At 39.1% G+C, this 22,463-nt stretch overlaps 1 protein-coding gene and 1 long non-coding RNA gene across 2 annotated transcripts; both read right to left on the bottom strand.

Annotated features, from left to right (window-relative positions):
• Nucleotides 1–1,446: 1,446 nt before the first annotated feature.
• On the bottom strand, nucleotides 1,447–13,918 carry igf2bp1 (insulin-like growth factor 2 mRNA binding protein 1). The gene is made up of 10 exons (XM_088007956.1): nucleotides 13,587–13,918; nucleotides 12,702–12,836; nucleotides 12,486–12,608; nucleotides 11,120–11,255; nucleotides 10,567–10,689; nucleotides 9,759–9,875; nucleotides 9,132–9,206; nucleotides 8,880–9,011; nucleotides 8,632–8,745; nucleotides 1,447–7,855 (listed from the first exon to the last, which is right to left on the bottom strand). Exons 1-10 carry the CDS (start codon nucleotides 13,916–13,918, stop codon nucleotides 7,700–7,702), a joined length of 1,443 nt encoding a protein of 480 aa, XP_087864082.1. The 3' UTR covers nucleotides 1,447–7,699.
• Nucleotides 13,919–14,644: 726 nt separating this feature from the next.
• On the bottom strand, nucleotides 14,645–18,703 carry LOC148157890 (uncharacterized). The gene is made up of 3 exons (XR_015764059.1): nucleotides 18,650–18,703; nucleotides 15,976–16,027; nucleotides 14,645–14,923 (listed from the first exon to the last, which is right to left on the bottom strand). It is a non-coding gene; the product is annotated as an uncharacterized LOC148157890 (long non-coding RNA).
• Between the last annotated feature and the right edge of the window lie 3,760 nt (nucleotides 18,704–22,463).

Consider the following 22,463-nt stretch of genomic DNA (forward strand, 5'->3'; position numbering starts at 1 on the left):
TTTATATTCCTCAGCCACCTTCACTTCTTCTCCCATGATGGAAATAGAGTTTGATCTAAGCATGTTCCTCCCGAGTCATCAATCTTTGTTTTGTTCACATTCAAGATTCTGAGTATTTCCACACCATGCGGTCCACCAGCTCTCTGAACTCACTGTGTGTGGCATTAGAAAATTGAGTCCCCTTAAAAAATGAAGATAATTATTCATAGCTTGGTAAATCCAGAACTGAGTACTTTAAAGCAGCTCACCAGGAAACTGGAGAGAAAACGGCAATCTACAAATCTAGAAGAGTTCTATTAATCCTGCAAAAATAGTCTACTGCTCTATTCAAAGACCCTTTGCCAAACTAGAACATTGTATTTTTCATCATTAATAGAGAATAATTCTAGGTTGTTGTTTTTTTTTGTCCAATTTCATAAAATACTCAGCAACTGCAAGATTTTTCTTAGTCAATTTAAGTCAGTAGAAATAAACTTGAGATGGCATGTAAATTTTATAGTTGCCGAAAAGGTGGTTCACCCAGGGCGCCAAACAGGCTAGGACCGCCTCTTAATGTAACAACAGAACCTGATGTGTTTGGACTCTTTTGAGTCAGTAGAGCTTTCTGAATTATCAAAAATAATAGCTTCTTCCAAACCGTCAGCATGCATGCTGGATCCGTCCCAACCAAATTATTTTTAAAAACTGTTCCTTTTGATCACTGTCCTGTTTTAGATATGATTAACTTATCCTTAAACTCAAATGAAATCCAGGATTTTCCCTGGAGAAAATCTGCTGAGCCCAGTATTTGGGGCGCTATGGCTGCCCACCAGTGGCCCAACGTATTTTTGGATTAAAATTTTTTTAAAAGTTAAAAACATTTGGAGATGGACAAACCGGCATCATAATTTGGAAATAATGGTGTCTGAGGTCAAGGGTCAGATACAGGGCGGTGCAATTGGTGTGCAACCCCTCATGCCCAGTTTGACACATCAACTACAAACCTAGCTTAACTCATCTTTACCATCACTGTGACTGATGTATAAAAAACCCAAATTAAAATGAACAAACCTGGTGAAGGGGCATGTAAAGTAGGGCTTGTTTCAGACCCTAAAACATTTCGCTTCATGTTTTCTTTGTTGGAAAAGTAATAAGAAGCAGTCCAACAGCGAGGGCCAAAAATACTGAGACCAAAACACCAGCAGCAACTTTATGTGCTTCAGCTGACAGTCAGGCAGAGACGGAGGAAGTATGGCTCGTTTTGAAGGTTTGACAGGAAAAGACACAGGAAGTAAGGTGTCTGAATCTACCCAAACCAGCAGGGGGTTAATACTTTTAGGCTTCTTATGGTTGCCAAGGAGACCAGAATCTAAAGCTGTATAGAACGCCGATGACTACCATCTTCTACATATAAATTTACCGCTGTTATGATCTGTGCAAACAAAAACACACACAAGGCAAACTAGATCCATTATCTCATCTTTTAATAACACATTCATATCTATGCTCTGTTTGTTTACAAGGAATTAAAATAAGTGTTGATGAGGAGTAAAGAAATCATTCAGGCAGAAGGTGAAAGTCCATATACTGTGAAGACCAAAATATCCTATGATAAAAGTGTATATTCATGACTCTGTGACTGCAGCGAATCAAATCCTTTAATTTCCTTTTCAAGGCCAAATCTAATTTTTGATAAGTGTAGATGAATCCAACACATATCAATAGTGAGACAGCAGCACCCTCCTTTCACCAGTATCAACACAGTCAGCTTAGAAAACAGGTCCTTTTGCTTGTTTCAAATGAATCACGAGAAATGAGAATACATCATAGTTTGTGTAAAAGGTCCTTGCAGGGCGCTGAAACTTTTCACAGAGAAAGGAAATGCTAAATGCACCCAAACATAAGAGTTACAATCTGATGTCAGAACAGGGAGAGAAAAATAGGAGTCAACCAAAATGAGACAAAACATGAAGAATTTCAAGATACAAACAAGAAAGTTCATTGAAATAAAAAGGAATAGATGTGAACTGAGTAAAGAAATCTAATATATTTTGAGTTGGTGACGATGAGAATTAGGTTGTTTTTGTCCGTTTGATATCCCATCATATATTTCCTTCCAAATCAACTAAAAACAGAGAATGTAAATAAAGTTATCTTTGGAAGAAGTATAGGTTTCTTTTCCTTTAATAGACTATCCACTACAGTATATGGAGACGCCACTACCATGTTATTCATTCATCTATATTTCTTTCGAAAAATTTCTGTCTTCTTTTCTTTTTAAGGGGTGTTATTTTGAATATTTTTTTTTCCAACAGAACATAACCCATTTTCTTTTTCCTAAGAGGTAGATTAACAAATTAATTACATGGTTTCTGGTGTCATTCCGGAGATGAATCCCAGAGAGGGGACATGTGGAGAGGGGCTGGAGGAAAACCGTGCCAACTTTAGCTGTTCTCATTTCTAATCCAGTTTAGGCTAACTGTGTGATTTCAATGGGCCTCCAGCAGTCAGACTATGAAACATAATCAACACTTAGCTGTGATTGCTTGATGTTAGTCCAGTTAGGTTCTCCAGAAGTGCACAGCGCCCCCTGACCTCCGGCACGCACTACTACACAAAATGTGTACATTCTGGATTTTCTGTGCGTGTCTCCTTTAAATTTATTCTTTTCAGTTTTAACTCTACCTGGAGAAGTACAATGTTAAAAACTGAAAAATTGAAATCAACGAGTGACGAATGTAATTGTGCTATAAAATATCGTGTCCTTCTTTCTGCTTGCATGTCCAGCTGTCTGAATACTCACTCCTGTCCATTTCAACCTTCAGAAAATGGACAATCTTCCAGCTGTGTTTGATCTTTTTTATTTTTTTTCTTTTGAGGTAGCATTGCTGGTTATGTGTTAAGAGGATCACGTTTCGTTATTTCCAGGTAACGGCGTCCCTCCGCCGTGTTTGTCATTTTCCAGCTCTGGGCCGGGTGTCGGGACATTTCGCCACATTGGAGTTCCTCCGAGTTCTGTTGGGGCAGACGTTCATGCTGCTCTATAAAGTGCAGCTTTAACGCACTACAACAAACAAGAAGCTTCCAAGTTTGACTTTCCAAGGTTCTACACTTAAAAGGGAAGAAGAAAAGGTATTTTTTTATTCGTTTTTGTTTTTTGAGTTTTTTTTCCTTTTGTCATTTTGTTTTTGACAATTTATTGTGTACTTTACATTAATGCTGATCATACAACTAACATAGGTAATGTAGGTAATGTTTATATCAGTGTGCTGTCATTACACTGTTATGGTTAGAAGATGAATTTTTCACCATAATAAGTAGCATTATTACCCTTGGTGCAGAATCACTCCCTGAAGAGTGTCCACTATATTTTATGGATCTATGACAATGCATGACTGCATCCAGCAACTAATCCAACGTCAGTCTATGAAACACAAACAGGATCAATCAACACTTATTGCTTGATGTTAGTCCAGTTAGGTTCTCCAGGAGCCCCCATGCCCCCTGACCTCCAGCACGCAGAAAAGTTTCTATTTTCTTCATCAGTTGTTGGTGAGAAAGTTGCTGATTAGCACCAACAGGTAGAGTGGAATTTCTCTGGTAAGGGATTCCTGGGAACTCATTCCCATTGCAGCCAAAGACTACTTAGAATTTCCCAAATAAACATGGCTCCAAAGTATATGCTACAACAATAAAAGTGAAAATATGACTTCTGTTGTTTTCTCCCATTAGACTTACATAAAAACACCAGATTGGATATTTTAGAGGATATAAAAATGTAAGGCCAGCCTTATGCTACAGAAATGATCAGCAGTAATACAAAGTACTTCAGAAAGGAAAGGGGCAAAACATGCACAAAGTAAAATGAAGATTCAAACAGTATTGAAAAGACTTTAATACATAATGTTAGCATTTGAAATTAATATGGAAGTATTTTTAAAGGTGGCATCACACTAAACTCTGTCAATCTTATACAACAATAGATCAGTCTGGAATTAGCCCAGAAATGATCCAAAACTAGGAATTAAATGGCCGAGAGCAAATTAGAAGATAGTCCTTCTCACTACATTCTGACCTACAGAGGAGCTGCAGGTAGCACAGCTGGCTTTCAGTTTGATCCTAACAGCTGTTTTCTCTAATGTACAGAATTAAAAAAAATAAAACAACGAAGAGGAGTTCTGTTCCAAGATGAGACTCTGCTGTTTCATAGACATAACCTTTCCTTCAGGAACAGCTCAGAGATTATTCGCAGATATTCTCAGTTTGTATTTTTGGACCAAGCCTCTACTGTGGGTTTGGCACAGTTAACATCCTGTACTGATCTACTTGTTAGTACTTCATTATTTTTAGTAGCCATTTTGTTAATAGATGTATGTATTCACGTAGAAGTTAAACTATTTTCAGATTTTCCAACAAAAAGAAAGTTTAAGCATTGTTTTTTTTGTGTGTGTTTTTTTCAAAGTGGACTAAATAGAAAAATCAACAGGTCTTCAACAGAAGTTAGCAAAACAAACACAATGGAGACCAGCGCAAGATAGGGCAAGGGACCCTGACGTTCCTGCCCGCTCCAAAAATTAAACATTATTCAGAAACTAAAGGAAATCAAATATTTTCTTTCCAAGAATACAAAAGAGAGGAGAAAAGACTGAAGGTGTTCATTCCACCTCTACTCTCTGTTGCACTTCATCTTTTTTTTCGCTATGTGGGCTGGGTGTTCTCAGTCGTTTTGGTAGTTTGTCATCGTCAGCATATTTCATCAATTAGTGCAACACTATGTTCCTAGATGTTATGTCCAAATAAAGCTTGCTGTATTGTCTAAACTAAATAAAAACAAAATACGTCAAATCTGACCAATCAAAAACCCTGCAGGCTGAATAAGAAACCCTAACTAATGTGTCTTGGCGGTTGTGAACAGAGCTCTATGGTTTGGAAATGACACAGGACAACCATGCCGAGCTGTGAAGTTCGGGCCTCTGGGCAAAAATGGAAGCATAGACATGACAGAAAAGGCTTTTCCCTGTTTGATGCTCAGGTTGCGGGGCAGCCAGCGCAGACCGATAGTCCGCTTCGTTCAGCACTGTGAGGACTTGAAAGGAGTTTTACATTTGTCAGTGTCCTACAATGACTAGCATTATCTTTCTGTTCTCAACTGCTTTCCTTGTTGGGTTTTCTTTCTGAAATTTTCTCCAAAAATACAAAAGAATAACGATCACTGAACAGGTTTTAAGTTTTTTTGCAGCAGTATGGCTGCCATTTGCTCCCATTTTCTCAGAAAGTTTTTAATTCTCTCCATCCTCGATGGGCTTTCCAGGTGGAGGGCCATGGGTTCTCGTCCGACTTTTTTCAGTTTCTTGTGAACCCAACCATATTCCCTGACCAAAAAAAAAAAAAAAAAAAAAAAAAAAAAAAGTAAAAAAATTTTAAACTTTGAACACAAACTTGCACATGCCTGCATTCACATACACGCCCATGTAGCCAACAGGGAGCATCATGGTCAGTGCACAGGTAATAAATATTCACATTTAGAGACATCAAAGCCGCCTGCAGTGTAAGCATGAACAGCCGGGCTCTATCTGGACCACAAGTATACAATTGATGGTAAAACCAAGTTCTTAAACTGCTGAGGGAGAAAACACAGCTCCTGCTTAGTGCTTCCTGATGATGTCAATAAGGCACCAGAGGAGGGTCCTTGAGGGTTCAAGGCAGGCACACTGACAAAGACTAGAGGCAGGGACTGGACTGGTCAGGGGGGGTCTGTCTGGAGGAGGACATCCATTCATAACGGTCAGCTAAAGACCCACAAAGTAGTGCGTTTGGTCATCCTTGAGCCTGTTAGGACCCTCCCCTTGAGGTAACACTGCTCCCCATTGGCCAGTTCTCCACTTCAGGCAGTGGCTGCTCCAATCACACTTCAGGTACACAGATGGCGTGTTTTCCCACCAACAAAAGGCAAACTAGCTCAGCGTTATGTACTGTACCAGCTCTCTGCTTAAAGAGAAAACAGCCTCTTTGTCATCCTGAATTCACTGATCTATCCATCCCCACCAAAAAAAAAAAAAAAAAAAACACAGAAAAAAATAACCAAAGCAACAAGACAATACTTAAAAAAAATCATTTTTTCTTAAAAAAATAAAAAATATTCAGGACTATTAGCTCTTTTTTTCTATTTATATAAAACACCAGCAAGCGAAAAAAAGTTAGAATACTGAGGTAATTTTACCCTGAGGTAGTTTTTTCTGTTTCATTTCTTCTCTGATCTGTTCTAATCTTGGTAAAAGCATCCATACTCCTGCCCCTCTTTATCATACACAGGCAGGATGTGGAGGCCCCGCCCACAGGCCTGTGGCAGGTTAGGGAGAGGAAACCAGGAAGCTGCTTCCGCTCAACTCACACGTCCTCTACCGAGGTCCAGGTGGGGAGCTGTGGAAGACTTGACTTATTGCTTCCTGTGCCTTCAGAGCAGAAACGGAGACCCTGACCAGGCTGCTTCAGAGCGGTCGCCTAGCAATGAGCAGAGGGTCTCAGACGCTCCTTGTCTGTCTGCCATTGCAGGACTTTCAGGTGCAGCAAACCTTGCTCACTAGCTACAGTCCACTCAGCGGGGGCCGGGCTAACTCACATATCATATATATATAATATATAGAAAATATGCTGTTGACGGTGCGGGTGGCGGCCAGCGAGCACGGCTGCTGGGCGCTGTGAGCCGACCCCTGCATTAGAACTGCAGGACCAGCTACGACTGCCGCCTCCTTACTGTCTCTTGCTGCGTCCTCCCACCAGCAGGGGGCGCCCGGAGACCCCCCCTCCCCTCTCGTCTTACTGTAGACTGCGGTATGCTACATCTCAAACAGGGGAGAGGGAAACATAAAGACAATCCCTCATTTTTTCTTAAAAAAACGTGGTTCAGACGCAGCATTTTTAACAATAACTTGAAGATTATATATTTACAACCTCATATTTTCTTCATTTTTTTTTTCATTCAGCTCCAGCTGCTTTTTAGAGAGCTGTTTAAAGAGCAGTGTTAGCATCTACGGCCCCCTCCTCAGGACCCCAGAGCTGGCCCACCTGCGCCCGCTGCAGCAGCTTCCAGACTCCCTCTCCCAGCTCCGCCTCACTGCATTCTTATCATAATAGCTCTGAATAAAACATTTCTATACATATATCTCTATGTTAAAAAACGCCCTTAAAATATCAGACTGACTGCAGATGTTTGGAGAGGTGTGTGGAGGAATGAAGCGTCGGAGCGGCTGCACACAGGCTAGTGGAGCTGAGACTCACACAGGTTTCATTAACTACACCAGCTCTCCATCACTTCATGGAGAGAACCGCCTGCCTGTCAATGAAAGCCATCGATCCAAAGTGTGTGTGAGAACTGCAGCGAGCCAGGAGCTTTGTGCAGCCACACCATGGTGCCTGACTCATCCCCCCTTCTCTTCATCATCTCATCCACACTCAGTCTCTCTTCTGGCCTGGCACTGGGTCTTTGTTTTCAAGTTTCTTTTTATCCCAATCATTTCATCTTTTGATTGAATTAATTTTAGATTTTTCTCACTGAGGATGTTTCTCAGTGGCTGTCAGGCTTACTTCCACCCTTCTTAGTATCTCTCCCTGTCTATTGCTGGGTCTGCGTTTTACTCTTCTGTATCCGTTCGTCTGTCCGTCTGCATGTGTCCGTCAGGTGTGTGGGGCGGGGGAGTCCCACAGCAATGTGAGGAGACCCTCACTTCCTGCGTGGCTGGTGGTCCTGAGTCAGGCCCTGTGTGGGGCTCCCCATCTCAGTGAAGCCCTGAGGGTGGGTCCCGGGGCCCATACCCATCCCACCTTTTTGGGACATTTTGACCTGCGTCAGGATGTCTCGGATCTTCCTTTGAGCCAGCTGGAAAGAGGGCAGAGGGCCACAGAGTTGATCGGAATTAATCAAAAACTACAAATTAAGCAACATTTTCAATTCAAAACCCCTTTTTTGCTGCTCAGTTATTGAACAAATAGTCAAATGAGCCCAGTAACAGAGAAATTTATTGTTTTTAAACTGTTATTTAACCATCAGATTGGTGCAGCTTTCCAGTGCTTCAGGAACTACTGAGCAGTCCTTGAACTTGTTTAGAAATGTGGTCTGTTTACGCCGACGTCTCTGCTGCTGCTACATGTTTAGACATCGAGATACTGTTTTAGGTTTGAATAGCTTCACTGACAGGCTAACTACTTTTAGCATAACTTGAACAGAGCAATAGTCTTGTTTTTGAAGCAAAAATGAACCCCCAGCGGGCCTGGAGGAGCCGGTTTGTCTTCCATTGATGTTGTCTGCAGATGTCGCATGTGCATCAGATTTAAGTGTGAACCAGAAACAAGCAAATATAAAGGTTCTGACCAGAAACATATATTTTTTTTTAATTATTGCATTTAAAATTTTAACTTAAAATCTATTAAATAAATGTATCAAAATGAATACGTTAAAAGTCCCAGCCCTACTGAGAGCATCATTAAACAAACTGCATCATTTCATCATTTTATTTGTAAAACATATCGAATATCATTTTTCTTCCACCTACACTGTACTGGTCAGTCATATACAATATCATGGAGATGCACTGAAGTTTGTTGTAAATTGGCAGAAGGTGAAACATGAAATGTGATGTGCCTCAGGGAGCGTACCTGGCTGGCGTAGAAATGTCCATTAATCTTGACAATGACCTGATCGTTTTCATCAGGTGTCTGCTCTCTAGGGACCACCACCTCAGCTGCTGTCAGGTTCTGCAGCTCATTCACCTGCAAACACAACTCTCAGTTACTTCAAGAATGAGCAACAGTTGAATTTTAATTTGTTTGACGGTAGAACAAACACTCTGGAGCTCAGATGAGGCTCAGATTAGGCCTGGAAGCACGAGCTTTCTGCTGCCTACCGTCTTTCCTCCTTTGCCGATGACCCTTCCTGCAGCAGCAGCAGCCATCTTGATGTGAGTTTCCAGTTTCACTTCCTCTTTAGGGCCAAAAAAATTCTCCTCTTTCAGTTTGCCGTAGATTCTGCCCTGAGCCTATGGGTAATAGAAAGAAAAGGAGATTAATAATCTTCAACAGGAGACAACCCCAGCAATCTCCTGGCAATATAATCCAGTGCCGAATGGGATTCATGTCAATCAGCCTTTAATGTTCACCTTGAACTGAGCTTCTGGAGGTCCGGTCACAATCACCATCCTCATCTTAGAGTCTGGAGTTTCAGCTGGTGCAATCTGGGGAACAACACAGAAATATATTACTGGCTTCAGGATGTCGGCTGCAGTAGAGGTACTAAAATTATCTTGGTAGAAACTATTGCTGACATTTTTTCCAAATCTAAAATATGTCAAAGTTTGTATTTCAGTAACAGCTTAACGTTGCTCAGCCTTGGTGAATAAACCAGACAGCTGCTGTGTTAAGCAGCGTTAACACTGATCCGTCCTGCCAGCAGCTGGTAAACTTTATAACATCACCAGTTGGGAGTTTGCCTCTGCTTTCATTTGCAGTTTTCTCATTTCAGATAACATCCCTGCTGTCATTTGTACATCCCTTTATGTAGCTCTTGTACATGTTTCTTTTTAACTACTATACTTAACTGCACATTTCTTTTAAGCAGAGTAACAATAACTCTACAGCATTATTTTTCTAATATAAATTTGAGCCACATTCTCTTATCTTTATGTGAATATGCATGCTCCCACTTAACTCAGTTTGCTGCAGTGACACCTGGACTTCCCCACTGCAGGACATAATAGAATATTTCTATTCTCTCCTGTTTAACAAACCTTAATCGAGGCTCCAGCGAAACGGCTCAGCTGTTTGATGTGCTGTCCCTTCTTGCCGATAATAGCCCCCACTGCTTGTGCTGGGATGTACACATGAACAGTCTCCTGCTCTGGGGCCTGCGCACATTGCTCATGCAATTCAATCATTTTAAAACCTTTTGCATAAAGATGCAAACATGCCTTAAAGATTCATGACAAGAAATCTAAACAATAACATCACCTTTTAAATTCTTTAAATTCTTTTAAATATGATCTTTTAAGCTTTGAAAATCTGATCTTTTATGTAAACATTTGTTTTGTTTTTTTTAAATAAAATTCTTCATAACATTGTTGCTCCACCTTTAAAGAAAGTTTGTCTGAGATCAAATAACATGAATGGAGTCAATAGGGCGCCCTCTAGAGGTGAATGCAGCATCAAAAAATACATAGCCCGTAGGGAAAATTTGTCTAGAAAGCAGGGGCAAAAAATTGCAGTAGAAAAATAAGAACAGCACTTCCAAAAAGGACAACAGCCATAAATAAATACATAAAAGCATTAAAAAAATAGATTTAATGAATGTGACGAGTCATTGGAATAATTTACCAAACAAGATTACGTGTTCTAGTTGTAAATTTTGGCACATTTGGTAAAAGATTGTATGTCAAATGATCAGATTGCACTCCTTATTAATGAAGGCAAATAAATTGTTATATGGACTGTCATATGGTTTGTAGTTTGGTTTGCTTGGTTTTAGTGAGATCTGAATAATGATTTATCACACATGTATGAAATGAATTACAATTTTCCTTTGTACTTTGACTACATTACCCCAAAGGAGCCGTAGGGGGTTCCTCCAACTGCATTTCCAGGCGGTGGGGGGGGCATGTTGGATGAAGGGGGGAAGAGGCCCAGAGCCCCCAGGTTAAGTCCAGGGATCAGGTGAGTTTGTTGCTGTAGAGAAGAATATCACAGGAACATTTAGAAGGTTGATCTTAGCTGGTTGCCCTGACAACCTTGAAGATACAGTAAAAATCTAGTGTTGTAGATGTTCATTGATCTTTATGAAATATCATCTGCAGTTACTCAGTACTGTACTGACCAGGTAACACAAGCAAGGGTACATAATCCAAATACGTATAGAAAATGTTTGATGTGTCAGAGTTCTCCTGCTTTGACCTTTTCTCTTTTTACAGAAACATTTTTTTGACATCTGACCCAAGTATGTAAAGGTCATTCCAACCTTTTCATTACGCCTGCGCTGCAGATTCTTCACATTATAATTGTTAAAAAAAAGAAGTATAGACATATCCTTTGTGATCTGTCATTCAAAGGATAATATGACTGGAGGTAACAGCTCTGATGAGCATGTGTTTGCACTTACATTCATCGCTGCAATGTCATTCTCATAGGCCTCTCTGACCTTCTTCATAATTTCGACCTCAGCCTTACAGCAGGCCTCAATGGAGCCTTTGACTGTGATGGTTCTCTCTGGGTTGTACAGGGTCAGGTCCTGCAGACTGCACACATCAGCACACCCAGCATGGTTACTCACACACACTGTGCTCATTAAGAATGCAGCGCTTCAGGTTCCTGCTGCGCGAGTTTGTAGGACTGAGAGACAGTTTCACCTAACACAGTAAGACCAGGTCACCGATATCGTGAACATGCTTCAACATTGCAAAATGTAAATCTCTGCTCAAAATTACTTAGTGAAATGAAAGGTCAGTAATTATCTCAACTTTGAATAAGCCTGAAGACGGGGTTCTGACTGGACCATACTTCCAAATGTCCTTGTTTATGCGAAGCAAGAAACTCAAAACTCTATTCATAGAAAGAACTGTAAGTGCCAAGCTAAAGCTAATGCAGAGAAAGCTGCTGTATCGTATTCATCAGATAAATGACAAATCAAGCTTGTGGCCTTCAGTCACTTTAGACAGAGCGGGGGGTCAGATGAGGAAGACTAGTTCAGAAATCAAAGTCCAGACAGCGACATGATGGATGTACCTCCATATGAGGCGATAGCTTTACCGCTAAGCGAACAACATAAAAACAGGAACTTTAATTTTAGTTATACAAAAACTTCTTCACTATTTCACAGCTTTCTCATACAAACAGCCCTTACTGGCCAAAAAACAATATTCTCATATGCAGATAAAGAAACATTTGACATAATAGAGAATATTTCCATTACACATTAACAGCTACATTTCTACATTAGACTTCCAGAACTGTCTCAGATTACAACCACAGGCTTCAGTGTTTTTATTAGGCTCTGATGAGATAGGCTGCTGCAGAGTGGACTTGTTAAGAGAAACGGAACACCAAGCTCTGTTCATCTTGGTGTGGCCTGTGGACCAAAGTGTTCAGTTCTGGTCCCATCGTTTTATAATCTAAACCTCCTTTAAACGTCTTCAGAGGAACCTGAGAGGCCTTCATAGAACAGCTGGATTCCATTTACTAATGAGGGGAATTCTGAAGCCAATTTATTAAATGGTATCAGTGGAGAGCAAGCTGAATATTAATGGATGCAACCGTTTTATTTGAAAAACTAATCAAAAACTAGTATTTTCCTTTGACTTTATACCAGTGCTGGTCTGTCACGTTAAAGACCAATAAAAATACGGTGAGGTTTGAGGCTGGAGAGTGACGAGACAAAAAAAAATGTTTAAGGAGTGTCAGAACTTATGCAAGACATTCTAAATACTGAAGCTAAAAGTGTTGAGCTGGTCATTGTTAGCATGTCTTACGGTGAGATGGTTATCTTGGTGTCCGTGTCCTGTTCGACTTTTTTCAGGTTGCGTCCCTCCTTCCCAATAAGGCGGCCAACAAAGTTGTTGTGGGCCAGAACCTTGAGAGGAACCTCATCAGCTCTGAAAAGCAAAATCCCTGCTCATTACACTGGGCCTCACGCAGCCTACAGTCTGACATCATGCTCTGCCATGCTGGATCTGTTTGACACGTACGTCTTGGTGTCTTTAGCCTCCTGGTGCATGATCTCCAGGATCATCCTGCAGGCAGCTGAGCAGCCCTCAGGAGTGGAATGGATGCTAATAGGCTTCTCAGCAGCACCCGCGTTCTCCTTGCGGTGAACATCGATCCTGCGGGGCAACAGAGTAAGTGTATGGGTATAAATAATTTAAAAGTTGAGATGAATTAATGAATTAATAATCTGTCCCGATATTGAAATAAATAAAATTAGAGATTGAATATCAGTGACAATGTACCTGATCCATAACGTCAGATCTATTCAGTCTAATTCTATGCTTTGTACTGAGCAACGTCATGCTTTATTATTTATTTTAAATTATATTTAAAATTCCTAATTGCACTTTCTGAACCATTTCAAAGTTTTTTCACGTTTGACTGTACTGTTTTTGTCAGTTTCAGTTTCTTTATTATTTATTTTACATTGGCTGTTTTACTCATAACTGATTAAACAAATGAAAGTTGTTGTCTTTACATGTTTAGTTAAGATTCTGAATTTATTTCTGTATTTATGTTTGTGTTAAAAAGCAGAAACGTTTTCAGTCAATTCAGCTCTGTTGTTCTGTATCGTATCGGATCATATCAGTCGATATTAAACCTCAGATATCGGTACTAGAAGTGAAAAAAGTGGTATCTCTGTTAATGACCAAATGGTCACTGAAATCATTTGAAACTGAATAAAAAGTAATTAAATAATAATTTTAAAAAACTATTTCAAAACTGAAAGTTAACCAATGAAAATCAGACACTGCTTTTGAATTGTGGTTCAACAGAATCTTTAAAAAAAATTATGCTAATGAAGCAGACGCATCACACAGTGTGTTTTCCTTCCTGCAGGTCCCTCTCTCTTCATGATCACCCACTTGCTCTGCGTCTGCTTGGTGATGTTGCGAATGGTGGCTCCCTCTTTGCCGATGATGGCTCCCACGTACTGCGTGGGGACCAGCAGTCTGAGGGGGATGTCAGCGTGTGGAGGCTTAGGGGGCATTCCGGAGCTAGGGGACCCCCCACGGAGTCCGCCACGGGGCCCGTAACCAGGGCGACGGCCGTTTTCAGTTCCTCGTTGGCCCCCCTCCATGTCAGAGGTCTCGTCAGGGATGTAGGAGACACGCAGGGCGTTGCTCTCTAACTGGTATCCGTTCAGCTTCTGGATGGCTCTGATGGCAAACAGATCAACACCTGACTGCAGATCCATTTAAAGAGGAACAGGTCTGACATTTTAACATAGACGTTTTTCCACTGCCATTTACAAATCTGGTTGCTTTCTATTTCATACAAATTCACAGCAATGCCTATGTGTTACGGTATTATTCAATAAAATATAAAGTGCTAGCAGAAATAATAATTTTTAAAATCTAGGCAAATTTCAGAACACTAAAATTCTTCTCACATATAAAGCTCATAGCAACTGTGTTCCATCAAGTCACAGCAGTCATACAGCGCTCACCACTTCATGATTCCTTTTGTTTGTATGTTTTTCAGACATAAATGTAGCAGACCAAACAAATGTAAATACTAGTCAAAAATAAAAACATAAAATGAATTCTTAAAATCAAATTTATTATGGCTCTGTGTGAAAAACCGATTTCCCCCTAAACCTGAAATCTTCTGAGTTGGGCTTACACTGATTTATATAAACCAATACTTTTGCATCGTTTTTGTTTGATATATTTTGGAGTCTGTGCTTCATTCCTTCTCCAGGAACAGCTAACATCTGGTTTAGAACATCTGCACCAAACCCACAGCTGTTTAGTAGTGAGCAAATTCAGAAGAAGACTTGAAAATCATGAATATAGCTGGAGATGAGGTTTAAAGCTAAATTAATATCACTGAAATTTAACTGCAGAACCTGATCCCTCAAAATATGGGTAAAAGTTCAAACTAAAAATGGCCACTAGGGGGCAGACACACACCATAAAAAAACTGGATTGAACTCTGAAAAAAGATGTATAAAGGCCTTCTTTGATTTACGGACACACAGGCCTATTAATAAATTGAAACATGAAGCACTTTGATTACCTGATTATGCTAAATTACACAGATCTCCAGATTGTTTCCTTTGATAATTTATTTTATATGCTGTGCATTTTCAAAAGATTGAATTTAAAAAAATAAATAAAAATTGGAGCAACTTACTGCCTTGCTTGTTCCCGGGATGCATATGTAACGTTAACCACTGCAGTCTCGCTGTCTGTGTTGACTGAAACAAAGCAAACAGGAAATGCACAAAGTTGAGTGAGAATCAGCCTGATGCAGAGCTGCTGTGAGGAACCTGGCTTCACCTGCAGCTGCAGTTTTACATGGAAAATCTCAGGAATGATTAAAGGTAGTGAAAAACTTTTCAGCGAGGAACAATTCATACAAGAACAAAACTTAACAATCAGAAACAGTTTATCCTCAACACCTATCAGGCACACATAAACAACAACATCTACAGCCACTATTCAGACACTACAGGAAACTGAAATCACATTACTGCAAAGAGTTCGCTTAATAAACCCGATAAATGATAACCAATCTATCCAGAGCAAACATGACTGACAGAATGCATGAGATTCCCCCTGGTTAGCCACAAGGCCTTCTCTTCAAGTTAGAAAAGAATCAGTTGTGGAAGGTTTTACTTGAGCTTTTGTGCTTATTTTACTAACTAGTGAATCATTAAATCTCAAACAAAGTGAAATTGCAGGTTTAAGCTTTTAAAGATCACAAACACACAGGGTGTAGTTGGGTAAATACAACCTGACATGTTTACGCAGTTTAAAGCAGAGAAGACAACGAAATAAGAACAAAGCTAACGCCACCCGATGCTGAAGGTAACAGAGCAGAACTGAAACGGTTAATATGAGGCCATTTTCTGAATGAACATATTCAGAGAAAAAAATTAAACCAAAAATATATATATATAATACATGTTACATTTAAGATAATAAAAAATCTTTGTAAATCTGTTCTGTCCAATTCTCAAATGGAATGTTTTTTATGTAAAATAAATAAATAAAAACAGCTCATGTTAACACCTTTTGCTGTTGCATTTTAGGCAATAAATTGTTTTCTTACTTAAAGAGGAAGTAAATGATTTATTTGTATTTTTATGTACTTAAAATATTATATAAAATAAGCTTCAACAGTTAAATGAAAAATCTACAGAATGTACCACTATTTTTTTGATTAATCAAATAATTGTCAGAAAAATTTAAATAGTACTGGATTACTAAAATAATCATTAGCTGCAGCTCCATGTTAGAGACTCACCTTGTTCACAGTTTTCAACGGTTCCACACTGAGCCAACAGACCATCCAGCACCTGACAACACACACATATAGAAAAATATCAAGCCAAATGGATAACTGACACAAATGTATAAATTTATTTGTAAATGATTAATTCATATTTACAAATTTTTCTCGTCGTCTCAAACTTCTGCCCTTTTCTTGGGCAATTTTCTTGCCCATAAGCAACTTAAGACTGGCTTCAAACTAACAAACATTTAATTACTCAGGATTTTTACTCTTTAAATATATGTTTAATTATTTAAAACTTCAATATACTTAAAAAAAAAATAAAATCTTTTTCATGAAATAAATAGTTGGGGTACATACATACGTTTGATAGTGAGTGGAGACCTTTTCATATTTTCAGCTTATTTTCTGAAATCAGTTTCTAAAACTTCAGACTTTCTAAAGATCTGGCTCCATAATGGCACAAATATAACAATTTATTTATTTATCAGCCATCAACGAATTTCTTTTCTTCTAAATGAAATATTAATGTGACAGAATAAATTATTAAATGCTGTAATTAGATAGAAACAAAGAGAAGTCAAAAGAAGTTAATGGAGAATTGTTGGTTATTGAAGGTTCAGAAAAAAAGCTTCTGGTTCTACATAAAAATACTGATGGATTAGCAATAGATTTATTGCTAATCTTTGACATATTCAAGACAATAATCACTATTTATTTTGTGTGAATTAACAACCTTCTCTGGGGGATATCTTTGTGTTTTTTGGCATTGAGCAATAAACATTTAGGTTAAAATCCCAAAGGAATAATTGTTTGGTAGTTTTCACCAAGTCTTCAGCTGTTTCATTTATTTATGAAAAAGTCAGAAAAAAATGTATTATGGTGTAAAAAGTAGAGTTCCTGCTAATATTCATACCACAGGTTTTAGATGTTCAACAACAGGTTAAGCCTGTTGCAATAAGCAATAAATCAATTAATTGCATGATAAATTAAAACAAATGTAATAATTTCAATTTGCATAATTTATTGTTTTTCTTTCTCTCTTTTCTCCAAAAACTGGATGATTAAAGTCTTCAGTCTACTGCATTTTATTTCAATTAGATAATTTTTGAAGGACAATTTTGTTTACAGCTATTTCATAATTAATTTTATTTTTATTGTTTCCGTTTTGCTTATTTAGGATATTTAATATGTCTTGTTAAATCCAGTATTAAATGTTCATTAGAATTTAAAGTTTACTAATCCTTCTTGCATTATGTCATTACATTTAGATTACTTGAAAATTGTCTCAAAACAACAGTATTGTTTACCGCAGTAACTTCTGGGACAATTTATCATCCAGTAAATCTTGTTATTGTGATTGAAATACAAAAGGTTAAGAACTCTGCCAACAATGCAACAAACACATAACTCAGTATTACTCAGTAATGACTGAGGCAAGTTGTTGTAGTGAGAAAAGCAATATTAGAAATAGCATCACAAACCACTTGCAGCCAGCGATCATCGACAGAATAAATGCAGTCTGATGTGAAACTGACATTTATGACAGGAACGATTCTTATATGAAGACATTTGTAAAGAAAACCCTTCCCGGTTTCCACATCATAAAAATATATATATTTATTACAGAAACAGTTACACATACTCAACATAACAGTAGTAACACACTGTATTCATTTGCAAAGGCACAATTATAGCACTTTATGTAGTAAAATAACTACATTTTAAAAGAGCTTTTAAAAGCTCAAACAACAGACAGATGTCCAGCATTCCTGCTGGATGGTGGAAAAGCAAAACAGCCTTTTAAAGAATATCTTGTATTAAAACTGTGTCAAGTATGGATAAATAAAAGTTGACTATATAAAACATTTGGTATCTTACATACATAAAAATGTATTTTTTAAAAACTGCATTAAAAGGGCAATTTATTTTTAACCAAGGTCCAACGTAATGACTATGCATATTGATAATATTTGTGTATACAGAATAATTCAGTGCAAGACGAGATGCCATACGTTGGACTAATTGCAGTTTGGTTAAATGTTTTTGGACCATGGCATTTGATTTAAAGATATATGACTGAAACATCTTTTTACAGCAACTAGTTGTCTCCCCATCACTGTAACAGTGTTTCCAACAGAGCGTTTGGACTGGGGGTCAAAGCTGAGACACCCAAAGAGACACCAACCTCTGCATGGGGCAGAACATGCAACCTGCATGCAGCAGAGCAAGAAGCAGGGCAGCAGGGTGAATCTGAATGGAAAATGTCTGACACAGGATTCATCTCTGCAGCAAACTGCAAAAAACATGGCTGAGGAGACTTCTGCTTCATAAAGGATGAAAAATTCTGGTTTCAAAAAATTTATAAATCACAAAGGTACTTGATAATATAGAATAGGAGGTTTGTATTTGCTTCTGCATCATATTCAGTTTGGAACTAGTTCATTTCATTTCATTTATCAAACCTATTTTTTTATTATTTTATTAATTCATTGTTTTTTGTTTTCTTCAACTAAACCAGGAAAAAAAAACTTCTGGAATTTAACATCTGATGTGACTCTCTTGGCTGAGCCAGACAGGCTGCAGCCAGACTGGATTCAAACCAGAAGAGCGATAAGATGAGGGCGGTTGGCAGTGTGAGTGCAGAGGTCAGACCCAGTGTGTTTATGACGGAACAAGAACTAACCTCCCACTGCAGGTGAGGCGGAATGTTTCTGATCTGCAGTTTTCTGGTCCTGTGAGCAAAAGAAAAACAGACATGAGAAACCAACAGAGAAGCAACATGATGAGCAGAGAAAAGATGCAAAGTCAAATTAGACTTTAACTGCATGATGTAACATATGTAAACTCTAAATCAAATGTATTTCTGAACACTTCCTCTGTTGGTCTGACACTGATTCATGCAAAACACCAGCTCTGTACATGACAACTCAACTCAACCACTGTTTCAAATGAAGCGGACTCATCACTGCTGGCCGCTAACTTTAATGGGAGGATCACCAGAACCAATAGCAAGTTGGTGACAGAGCACATACTGCAAGGCCTGTGGTTTTCTTATCAGTCTGTTTTCTTATCCAGCCCATTCTTGAGCTGTTTCCATGGTTTCAGCCTATGGTATAAGCTGTGGGTCAGCAGGTGGTAATGGTAGGGGTCAAACAAGTTCTTTGATGGTGACCAGGGCACTGATGGTCTCCAGTGGCATTGGGGGAGGATGAAGAGTGTTCAGGTGCTGATAAGACCAATTTTCCATGTGCATAGTTTCATTAAATGTGGCAGTGGCTTTGACTCTCTGTGTTTTGTCCAGGTTTGGTGGTAAAGGCCGTCACAGAGCCAAGAATCAAGATGAGGACAGATCTTCCCATTGGAGCTACCAGGTTTCTGAGGGACACAAAGACGATATCCATGGTAACGCCAACTGGGAATTTAGCATTCGGGTGGGGTAGTGTTCTGGTATGAGTGGGGGTGGCTGTTTAAACCTACTGATGCTCAGCTGGGTGCAGGCAGTGATTGTTATGGATGGTAAAGATGGATCATACAACTGATCCATACATTGAAGCTTTTTACAAGAGTGAATGAAAATCACTGAAACAGTTCCAGAGCAACATTACAAACTCCTGCTATGCCATTTTAAATTACTTCTTTTAGTTGTTTGTTTAGAAATGTTCATTTAATGGAGGAAACATCTATCTGATATATAACTACAGACTCAGAACCACATTCTTCAGAATCAGGTCCATCTCAGCTTACATCTGGAGAGGTGTTATGTGAAGGACGAACAAGATGATGTTAAAAACTGATATCAGTAATTTGAACACATTCATTTTGTTTGAGTAATTACAACTAATTAATTAATTTTAATGCAATTAATCATTCTTTTAAAAAAAACATACAAAAGTCCTGAGCCAGAACCACTGTATTCATGTGTTTTTGGTACGCCCATAAAACTGATGCACAAGTGTGCAACAACTGCGATGAGAAATAAAGCCATTCTGCCTACTGCTGGTTAATTTTGTTTCAAAAAACAATCTGATGGGACGCTGGAAAAGACCTTTGTTGTGTTCAAGCTGCTAAAAGGAGTTAACCTATCAAGGAAGCTATTCAAGCCTAAAATAGCATCTCAATGCAAACCAGGTAACATTGACAATGTCAGCATCCAGAGTCCACATTTGAAAGAAGTTCCATCAATGATCAGGAGTTCCTGAAATACTGGGAACCTTAATGGATGGAACAACACTTTGCTTCAATCTGATGGTAGAAGAACCGATTAAAAACAATAGATATCTTTTTTATTGAGCTAATATGTCTATTTATTCAACAACTTAGCAGCAAAAATGGTTTTTGAACTGAAAATATTTATTTTGTGAATACATTGATCGATTACTATGGGATTAGATTCACTTAATTACAGACTCTGCGATTAACTTGATCAAAATTTTAAATTGAGCCCCACAACTAATTAACAGAATAGATTAGAAAGCCTTCATGCCCAGACTGATCCAGACTTCAACACTATCACGCCCTGATCATTAACTCAAAAAGATGGCTCAACTGGAGACCGCAGCTCCAAGGAGGAGCTCCATGAGAGCAAGAGCCCCAATGGTTGCCATGGACGATTGAAGGATTTCTCAAACATAAATGAAAGAATCAACGTAACAGTTCAGGTAAAATAAGACTATGTGTTTTCTTTAGTTGCATTAGGATGTTCCACAAAGTGAGCATGCGTCTTCAGCAGAGTGAAACATTTATGCTCCATGTGTCAGGAGGAGCATTCAGCTCCAGCTTCTCATGACACAAAGAACCGGTGATGAAAAGAACAGAACAGAGGGAGCACAGAGAAGAAAAAATAGAAAAGGCTTTGGTTTAAAGAGGAGTTAAAGGTCAAGGGTCACAGTTCTGAAGACAGGGGTTGGGCAGTGATGGGGGGCCGGGTGTAATAAGACCACTGGCTAAAGAAAAATATGGAAAATCTTTCACCTCTGTCTAAGCCGGAACCAACATCGGTTGGGTGAGCATGCAGCAATAAATACAGCTGAGAAAACCGTCAGGAAGGTGGAGGACTCTGGGGGGCGGGGCGTATCTGTACCAGTTCACCAGTCCAACAGCAAAGTGTCCTGACACACAACAAAGACCAACCACCCACCCAGAGGTGCTGATTGGACTTTTGAAAGGACTCAGTTTAACTATGTGAGACAATATTTTTCAACTTATTGATGTTCTATTATGGCTGGGACGAAACACTGGAACCAGAACCAGTGGAGCCATAAAAACAGTTGTTATTATACAGAGAGAAAACCAAGATCAGCCAATATAAAGCATAATAAACATGTAAAGAAGAGCTGCTGAGCAGCAGAACAACAACTTTACGCTCAGCAGAGTTAAAGAGCTGACAGGTCCGACCGTCCAACAACTTTAGGGAGGGCGGGATCTTTCATGATGCTCTGTCTTCCAATTGGATCTGGTAAACACATCTGAAGGGGCCAATAAGCTGCAGCCACTGGTCATCCTCTGCATCCCCCCGTTTCTCCACTGCCAGTAACACCAGTAACACTCTAAATTGCTGTGCCACATCCCTGCAGGAGGAGCCAGCATGCTAGAGCCTGACCACACCTTCTGCCAACACCCTGAAAACAGCTGCTGGGGCTGCTGCAGGCGAAAGGTATTGTCCTGTTTGAGACAGGAATCCCAATTCATCTGAAACTGGTGACTACTTCTACTGGAGATACTGAGCCCATTCTACAGAAGGTTAAAGTACTGAAGAGATAACAAATCGGTTTCTTAAGGTGATATGCGGTGACTCAGACTCATAACTAACTGGAACACAGTTTTACTTTAACAATTAATTTAAAATTAAAGGGTTGCACTATGCATTTCAGAGAGGATCAGTTTTCATCTGCCAAACCATGACTCTGCATCTGCAGGTCTGGAGTCAAAAGTGGCTCTATGGCTCACTTCAATTATTCAATATTTTATTTGAATAATAAAATAAAACATTGCACTTCTGGTTTTATTCTTTAGTTCTGTGCCTCCATGAAAAATCCTCCGGCCCCCAGGTAGAATGGTCTAGGAGAGGCCCTGGTGCAAATTACATGTCAATACCAGATCTCACCTGGACTGACGACACTGTCTAGACCTGGTGCCAGAACCCAGCTGACCCCGTCACAAGCTGCTTTCAACATGTGTAAAACTGGTATGCCATTTAAGCAAACAAACATGGAATCCCATCATGTCAGGTTATGTCATAGTCATTCATCTGCCAAAACCCAAAACAGATCACCTGTTACATGTGCTGAACTATTTTCTTCAACCTGTTTGCTTGTTTTGTCTGCTTTCCAACCCCCTTTGTCAATTTCTCATCTCAGTCGTTTCTGTTCATTCCTTTTTTACAGACATCATCAGATTTACAATAATAGCAAAACTTATATTTCTGGAAAGAAACAAACATCCCAGTAACAGGCCCTGTGTTAATTGGTGTGTTATCCTGTTATCCTGTGTGCCAACAG

Source organism: Poecilia mexicana, unplaced genomic scaffold (genome assembly GCF_051168715.1).
Source record: "Poecilia mexicana isolate PSO_F unplaced genomic scaffold, ASM5116871v1 scaffold_8, whole genome shotgun sequence".
NCBI classification, from domain to species: Eukaryota; Metazoa; Chordata; class Actinopteri; order Cyprinodontiformes; family Poeciliidae; genus Poecilia; species Poecilia mexicana.

What these genes read in the sequence shown, in the direction of transcription:
- igf2bp1 (XM_088007956.1), bottom strand. Translation starts at nt 13,918, where the DNA reads ATGGATCTGCAGTCAGGTGTTGATCTGTTTGCCATCAGAGCCATCCAG. An exon ending in CTCCAGAAGCTCAGTTCAAG is followed by an intron (nt 9,012 to 9,131) that starts GTGAACATTAAA and finishes TATTACCCATAG; the next exon opens with GCTCAGGGCAGAATCTACGG. An exon ending in TCGGCAAAGGAGGAAAGACG is followed by an intron (nt 8,746 to 8,879) that starts GTAGGCAGCAGA and finishes TTGTGTTTGCAG; the next exon opens with GTGAATGAGCTGCAGAACCT.